At 42.8% G+C, this 8479-nt stretch overlaps 1 protein-coding gene across 3 annotated transcripts; it reads right to left on the reverse strand.

Moving 5' to 3' along the window:
- Positions 1-8193, reverse strand: tpt1 (tumor protein, translationally-controlled 1). 3 transcript variants are annotated; one of them, XM_076747434.1, is made up of 6 exons: positions 8088-8186; positions 7829-7902; positions 2612-2796; positions 2339-2444; positions 2046-2162; positions 1-445 (listed from the first exon to the last, which is right to left on the reverse strand). In XM_076747434.1, exons 1-6 carry the CDS (start codon positions 8113-8115, stop codon positions 443-445), a joined length of 513 nt encoding a protein of 170 aa, XP_076603549.1. In that variant the 5' UTR covers positions 8116-8186; the 3' UTR covers positions 1-442. The 3 variants fall into 3 exon arrangements, with proteins under 3 accessions (XP_076603549.1, XP_076603548.1, XP_076603547.1); XM_076747433.1 differs by lacking the exons at positions 7829-7902; positions 8088-8186 and adding exons at positions 3414-3487; positions 4171-4323; XM_076747432.1 differs by lacking the exons at positions 1-445; positions 2046-2162; positions 2339-2444; positions 2612-2796 and adding exons at positions 4830-5282; positions 5913-6023; positions 6385-6490; positions 6675-6862 and having other exon boundaries at positions 8088-8193.
- Positions 8194-8479: the final 286 nt, after the last annotated feature.

Raw genomic sequence — 8479 nt, forward strand, 5'->3', positions numbered from 1 at the left:
TGGTGGTACTAGATTTTATTTTCAAATCAAACCAGAAGACTTCGTTATAGATGGAATCTTATTTGACCATAAACACAAAGAGGTCTGAGGAGGTCAATGCTTATGGGTCACTGCTAAAACCGTACGCAGACGGAAGAGAAACATCCTTCACTCACTGTCCGGTGTTTTATTATTAAATCACAAAAACCGGGCCGGTCCTGGGACAAAAATCAAACACTGCAAAAGCCAAAAAGAAAAAAGTTAAAAACTGTATTCAGTGACCAATCATGTTTGATTCTGCCAGCCTTGGGGTGGTGCTTTGGCCATAATGTGAATATATATATAAGAAATTGTACAAGAATGTTTCTGTTCAGGCATGATGCAAAATAGTGCTCCTTCAGTCTGCTCTTGGGGCCATTTGGGAAGCAGCAGCCAATTGAAAAGCAGATGTAGTTCCAGGTAGTTACTGCAAGAAAGATAAGATAAGATAAGACTTCATTGATCCCACACCGGGGAAATTAAGAGGAATACCAGTTAGTATATTTTATCTACCAAGCATCATTTCAAAATAAGAGTCCTCCACTTCCTGTGCACTCAATAACTGAATGACACAAAACACCTGATTTTACACACATGCATCCACAGGTGAGTGCAGTAAACTAAGGAGATATGTCAGCCATTGATTTTTGTTTTGAGCAGTTAAGAGCACTCCACCTATTTTTTCACAGTTATTGTTCGTACTTATTGAAAACTGCCCAGGAGGGGATCAAATGGGTCCAGTAGTACTTTTCTAAGCGGTCACTGCTCCAAAAAAAGACCACAAAGGATACTACAAATTGAAAGGACTTGATAATTAATCTGTGTCTAGAAAAACAGAGCATGTCACTGCAGTACAGTTCTGCCTGCTTCTGCCTGCAGATGACAGAACACATGGCTCATCACTTATTCCTGAAAATCTTGATATTGATTTGGGGACAACGGCATGGCTGGAAAGTGAGCTCATCTTGTTCAACACACTGTCAAATTATATCTACTGTTTGCCAGCTGTATGCAGCGTCATTGATTTTAAATGTTGGTGGCATAATGTTTCTGGTTCAGAGCTGAGCCAAAGGGTTCTATGAGCTGAGCAGACGAGAAACGTCTCCCTTTGCCAAGTCGCATCCCAGGATCGTACCATTTACTGGAGAGCTGCACATTTAAATTACATTTGAACCTTATGGGATGGCAATGATTGTACCAGGTATTAGTCAACTGCTCAGGTGTTACCAGGGAAACAGAGTTATGGCTCATCAATTTTGATTAAAAAATGCATGAAAATGTAGATTTCTTTGGCCAGTGTGTGTTGACTGTTCTGGCCTCCCTGGTGGGTATCGATTCACTCTGTTGGTGTTCTTGCACACCAAAAAACTGACTAATTAAAAACCCAAACAGTGTGGTCTTCTCTCCAAGAAACCATCTTTCGGCTGAGATTACAGACACCAGTTTTCAGTCTTACGCGTTTACTGGCAACTACCATTAGTTTTATTTTGTGCCAACATGCAAAATTGTGTGTTTTTGACAATGAGGTGCGAAGAGGTTGTGGTGACTGAATGATGTTTTAAAGGGAACATTGCAGAAATGGCGCCCTCTGGCTCAAATCCTCATTTGCTCTGAGACTAGGTTTTTTGTAAACAAAAGCCTGTTAAAAACAGGCACTTTACAGTTCTTTACCAGCCAGGAGGGCCTAAGGAATGGCTACTGAGTTGCATTAAGGGAAGTGTGGGATCCAGTATTTTTGGGAGCCTGACCCAGAATCAGGATCTCTCAGACTGTGTCGTCGATGCTGACTTTCAAACTTTGTGGAAGTTGAATACCGACTCATAGTTTTTACATATCCGTCCATCTAAAGCTGACACTTTACGGCACGCTGTGATCCCGCCACTCTACCCAGTATGAAATTAAAGATGTTTCAAAGCGTTCTGAATGTTATATCGTAAAACTGCTGGGATCACCATTTAAAAAAGTTGAGAGCTACATCTCACACACAAAAAACCTCTGCTAGCTTCACGACTCCGCCGAGTACTTACACATTTCTCGATCAACAGACCATCTTTGAAGAAAAGCATGTACGGTGTGACGCCGTCTTCGCGGTAGTTCAGCAGTGCCACCATGCCATCTGTGTTCATGCTCTCTCCTGTGAAAAACTGCAAGGAGACAAAGACGCCATGTCAGAAGACAGTAACCAAAACTGTGTGAGTTCAGTTTTCAGACTCAAGATAACTGACCACAAACTATTAGGAGCTGGTTATGCTGGTTATAAGACCAAAGACTTTGTATTTTGAGACAAGAAACTGTGTGTGAGATGACTCTGACTAGCTACCTGGAAGTTCTTGATGTCTCCCAGGATCATCTTCACTGCTGCTGGTGCGTCAGCCATGAACTTCTCCACTCTCTCTGGGTTAGTCTCTTGCAGGTGGGCCTTAACGCTGGACATGCAAACAAGAGTGATACCGTTTAATTTCTGCGTTAGAGCCAACATAACACAGTTGTAGTCAGGTAGCTGTCGATACCAAGTACGGATCCAATACTTGTGATCGATTTGCCCTGCAGTTAAAATCTGAACCTGTGCTGAACCCTCAGCACCAATACTCACGCCTTCATGTATTCTTTCATGTAGGGCAAGTACGACTTCTTGTCGAAGGATGTCTCCACCAGTTTGTGGTTGAGGACGATGTCTACGCCGGAGACAGAGGACTCATCAGCGACGTCTGCCTCTCCCTCAGCAGAGGGGTTGGCTCCAAGCAAAGACTCATCAATGTTGTCTTTCCTGGTGACGGACTAGTCGCATTCAGCAGGGCAGAAGAGAGGACAGGTGAGGGAGAACATCAATTTATGGTGGATCACAGTGACAATAGCACAGATGTTTGGGTGGCTGGTGGACAGGTGAGGACAGCTGTGTGCTGCAAACTTCATGTAGCCACTTTGTTACATATGTGGCTAAAACAGCGTAGGCATAAACTTCACTTCATGTTCAGCAAAAAGTTGCTGATGCCTCTGTGCACACAGTTAAATTTAGACTGTTACATGACCAGTTAAAAGTTCAGCATTTCTGGGTCTCTTTGGGTTAGGCCACGTTTTTTGGGACCCATCAAGACCTCTACTTTACCTTTTAAAAACAACTTCATTTATGAGGTACATAGGCTGTGAGTGAGTGAACAAAAGTGATTCTTATTATCAAGCAGAAGTCTAACAAGTAAAATATGTCCCCATCATCTCTGCTTTCCCTGGACCCGTCTCTAAAACGGCAGATGTGAATAGAGTGCGAGAATGCAATGGTGATGGTCTTATTTAATGTGCAGCAAGAGGCCAGGATGCTTTAAACTGAAGTGTCCTTACTTCCCACTGCATTTAAAGCAACTGGGTGGCATTTGTCGCATACAGTGATTATGACTCACCTTTCCTTCAACTTCATAGAAGATCTCGTTGTCAGATACTTTGACTTTGAATGTGTCCGAGAACATCTCATCACCTGCGGAAGAAAACACTGTTAAAACGCTGCTTCAGCCAACTAAATCTACGGCCTTCCGTGTGATTGCGCCATAAACTAACGTCACAAGTAACATGCATACACACACACATACACACAGGGCAGCAAGCTCAGTCACCTCCGGCGAAGTGAAATCACGTTATCATCTTGATCTGGAACTTCCTTTACTAATTAACTGAGATGGACAAAGCCGCGACGCTATGCTAACTCTAGAAAACATGCCGAACAGATCTCCCCATAAATAAAACTGCAGCTAGCCGCTAAGTTAGATGATGCCGAAAGGCCACGTACACCACGTTACTTTATCATGACTAATGTGACAATTATATCCCGCACCACCACCGTCACGTATACTATAACCTCGTTAAAAGCTTCCCGTTATTGGGCACACGGTAGTCACACGTTTCCACATTTAGCCTACTTAACGGTAGTTGAACCATGGCTAAACATACATGCTAACCGGCCTGAGCATCACCGGCTAGCCACCAGGCGTGCTAACACTTTCTTTAAGCATCTGGGTGGCGCTAGCTTCCGGACGATGGTAACACGAGTTAGCTAGCTAGCCTGACCAACTCCATCCCATAACGTTAAAGAGCCAAAATAACGGCCGCGAATGTACCGCTGCCTCATGAGGACGAACAAATACTCAAAGAAATATTACTCACCAGAGATGACGCACTTGTAGATGATCATTTTTCTGCTTCGGTGTTAAATCTTCCACAGAGAGAGTACAGGCCTGCCGACCTAACAGAACGGTAGAAGAAAAAGAGCGATGCGGCCGCGAGGCAGCGCATTTACGTCCTACTGACGTCACCGTGGGTCGGCTCTGGTTCTGAGAGCTCTGTGCTGCCCCTTGGTATGGTGGACGATAGTGGTTCTACATCTATCTGTCCATCGATTTACCTATCAATCAATCAGTCTACTTTGAAAGTGTGTTTCTGCCAGGACAGGAAAAAATACAAATTGTACATCTGCAATCTGGGAAGGTTTTCAGAACTGCCGCCTCCATTATTGGCTTTTCTCAGGACCAACACGTCTGGTCTACATTGTCATCATCACAGAGAACGCCTTCGCCTTCTGGCCTTGCCTGGTTTCATGCACTATGAATGCAGGCCTATCAGATGAGTGCATAGCAGCTCTATGAGGCCAGTTACAGCATGTGGAGACAGCCACTAGGGTCACAGTGGACATGGTCATGTTTCTGTTTTTATGATATATAATGTCAAACTCCACTAATTGTGACGTCAAGCCAAAATGTCCCTGTTTTAATGTAGCCATTAACTATTCAATAAGAAGTAAATGCTTACTCAACATCCCATAAACATACAGCATAACTGAAAGTGGTGGTACTAGATTTTATTTTCAAATTTTAATTATAGATGGAATCTCATTTAACCATTCAGACAAAGAGGTCTGAGGAGGTCCACTTCAGTCGATCATTACTAAAACCATGCGCAGACAAAACAAAAAATGTCTTTCAGTCAGAGCTTCTCTCACTGTCCTGCATTTTATTTTTAAATAACCCAAACTGGGCCAGTCCTGGGACAAAAATCAAAAACTTCAACAGTCAAAAAGAAAAGTTACAAAATGTATAAAAGTTAAAGCGGTGACTAGTCATCTTTGATCCTACCAGTCTTGAAGTGGTGCTTTGGCCGTAATGTGAATACATATGAGATTGTACAAGGATGTTTCTGTTCAGGCATGATGCACAATAGTGCTCCTTCAGTCTGCTAAAGACTGGGGCCATCTGGGAAGCAGATGTAGTTCCAGGTAGTTACTGCAAGAAAGAGGAATATGCATTAATATACTTTATCTACCAAGCATCATTTCAAAATATGAGGTCTCCACTTCCTGTGCACTCAACCAAGTTCTGGATTACTTAAGTGAGTGATATAACAACCCCTGATTTTATACACATGCATCCACAGGTGAGTGCACCTCATGGTTTTGAGCAGTTAGAGGAGCACTTCAGCCACTTTACACTCTGTTATTGTTCGTACTCATTGTGTGAAAACTGTCATAGTGACAGAACTGCTCAGGAGGGATCAAATGGGTCCAGCAGCACTTTTCCAAAGGGTCGCTGATCCAAACAAGTGGAGCAATAAACAATTTTAGGAAAACAGTACACCTGGTGACTGCTACAAAATATTAAGTTTTATTCTGCAATTTATTTAACTTGCAAAATAAATGATGCAGCTGTGAAAATCTGAAAATGAGAATCCTGCCAACAGCTTTGTTTCTACCCTTGATTTTATGGAAGACAGCAAGACGCAAAGACTGGACTGGACGTTTCATGTTTTAAAGAGGACATTTGCAGAAATGGCTCAAATCCTCATTTGCATTCTATGGTGCTATCTCAGAGTGGGCTTTGAGACTTGTGTTTCTGGAGACTCAGCTGAGTACTTACATATTTCTCGATCACCAGACAGTCTTTGAAGAAAAGCATGTACGGCTGGTCGTCTTCGTAGCCCAGCAATGCCACCATGCCGTCTGGGCTCATGCTCTCTCCTAAGTAAAACTGCAGGGAGACAAAGGCGCCATGTCAGAAGACAATAACCAAAACTGAATTCAGTTTTCAGTCTCAGTTTTCATAACGATCTGTCTGTGATCACCCTTGATATGCAAATGAGCAAAAACCATCACTGAAATGTTTCTGAAGATAAATAGGGAGGTTTAATGAGTTTGTACTTTTAAGGATATTTCTTTAATACCAAAGAGCTTATATTTTAAGAAACAGTGTGTGACTGCAGTCTGGTCTCATCCACAGTAATATTTCCCTGCACTGTAAACCCATCTGCAGCAATATCAGACTGTTAGAGGAGAATGTTTTTGTATTTGACGCTCTGGCAATGAGAAGAGGATGCAGCGTGTAGCTTTACCGTGTACTCGTCGAAGTTTTCCAGTATCGTCGGAAATGTTGCAAGCATGTCAGCCACGAACTTGTCCACTTTCTCTGGGTTGTTTTCTTGCAGGTGGGTCTTAATGCTAATAAGAGTGATGTTGTTTAATATTAGTCATTTCAGTGTTAGAGCCAGCATACCACAGTTGTAGTCAGGGAAGCAGCTATCTAACTTCCTCTCCTGCTAATACTTGGAGCACCTGTCGATACTAAGTACTGATCCAGTATTTGTGATTGATGTTGACTGCTGAGCCCTGCACGGATACTCACGCCTTCACGTTGTTTTTCATTTGGATCTTTAGGTTCTTCTTGTTGAAGCCCATTGCCACCAGACTGTGGTTGAGGACGATGTCTAGGCCGCTGACAGAGGACTCATCCGTGGCGACTACCTCTTCCTCAGCAGAGGGGTTGGCTCCAAGTAACTTGCCATCAATGTCCTCTTTCTTCCTGGTGACGATCTGGACACATTCAGCAGGGCAGCAGAGAGGACATGAGGGAGTGAGAATAGCACAGGTGGACAGGTGAGGACAACTGTGTGCTGCAAATTTCATGTAACCACTTTGTCACATATGTGGCTTAACAGCGAGGGGGTGAACTTCATCTGTTAAGTAAAAATCACTGACATTAAATCTGTAATCTAAATGTTAAGATGATTTCCCCACAGCTGAACCATGGCCAAAGAAATAACACAGGAAAAATAACCAGAGCAGCTGTAACACTGCCTGAATGTGTAGTCCAAATGGGAATGAACATTTGGAGCCTGCAATCATTCCCCAATTGATCATCACAGGTACTGAAATACTAAAACTTTTCCATTTTGTTCAGCGCAAAAAGCTCTAACAAGTAGGACTGGGTTTGCACATGAATCAAGCTTGAACTGCAAACACTGAGCTCTCAGCCTGACTGAAGGCCGAGCGCATGAACCAGAAGTCATGCAGACGTTTCATTTCAGATTTCAGTCAAATTGCTTGAGAAATAATCTGCTATCTGTGACAGGTGAGTTAAAAATGAGAAGCCTGTCAATGATATCACCATTGCTCTTTGCCAACATAGGTGAGAACGACTGGTTTAGCGTGAGATGTGTGGCACCAGAGCTTCACACAGTGTTATGAACGCAGCAGCTTTAATTCTACATGGTCGTATTCAGCACTTCACAGCAACACCTCAGTGGTCTGAAGTCCGGGTGTGGCTTTAAGAAATGAACTTAGCCCCATTAGCATTACTCGTTCTCATTGTATGCCAATGAGACTAGATCACAAACGTCTTCATTTTGTTTCATGGAGAAACAGCTAGGACCAAACAGGTAGAACAGGGTGGATTAGTGACACGCCTGCAGGGCATTAGGCCTGCTGTGTGCAAAGAACACCTCCCAAGTCTGACTACACAGACACAGATCCTACCTGTGCTCCACAAAGATGACTCACCTTTCCTTCAACTTTATAGAACATCCCGTCTTTAGTTTCTGTCATTTTGTATGCGTCTGTGAACATCTCATCATCTACAAGAGGAAACATTGTTATCACACCAATTGAACATAAAGAAAATCTCCTGCACATGGTCACACTTTAAGGTAACTTACCTACAGCTGAACCATGGCCAGATCAATACCACAGCAAAAATAACCACTGCGACTGTGACGCTGTAAAACAAATAGGAAAGCGTTGACAAATCGTCATTACTTACCGGAGATGAGGCACTTGTAGATGATCATGTTGCCGCTTCGGTGTTCAGTCTTCCAGAGACAGAGCAGAGGGTTGTTGCCCTCACGGCAGAGGAAAGCAAAAGGAACTCCCGAGCCTGAAGGGAGGGCGTTTATATGTCTCTTCCTGGTCACGTCAGTCAGGTTTTGGGAGGCAGAACAGTGACTTTTAGGTTTGGCAAATAAAATCCGGCCTTTAAAAACAAGCTGAAGTGAAGGAAAAACTGGCATCGAAACAATTGTATTGGAAAAAGTTCTTCGGCACTGAAACAACTATTGATAATGAAAAAAGGTCAGTTGACCTTAAATTAAAAAATAAAAAATAAAAAAATACAGACACTAAAATTTATTTTTATTTTAGTGATTTTTTTTTTTT

The sequence above is a fragment of the Chaetodon auriga genome, chromosome 13 (genome assembly GCF_051107435.1).
Source record: "Chaetodon auriga isolate fChaAug3 chromosome 13, fChaAug3.hap1, whole genome shotgun sequence".
Taxonomy (NCBI): domain Eukaryota; kingdom Metazoa; phylum Chordata; class Actinopteri; order Chaetodontiformes; family Chaetodontidae; genus Chaetodon; species Chaetodon auriga.

Coding starts and splice junctions, on each gene's coding strand:
- tpt1 (XM_076747434.1), bottom strand. CDS start 8,115: ATGATCATCTACAAGTGCCTCATCTCCG. Junction 2,797..7,828: donor TCTATAAAGTTGAAGGAAAG/GTGAGTCATCTT, acceptor GAATGCGACTAG/TCCGTCACCAGGAAAGACAA. Junction 2,163..2,338: donor GAGACATCAAGAACTTCCAG/GTAGCTAGTCAG, acceptor GTCTCCTTGCAG/TTTTTCACAGGAGAGAGCAT.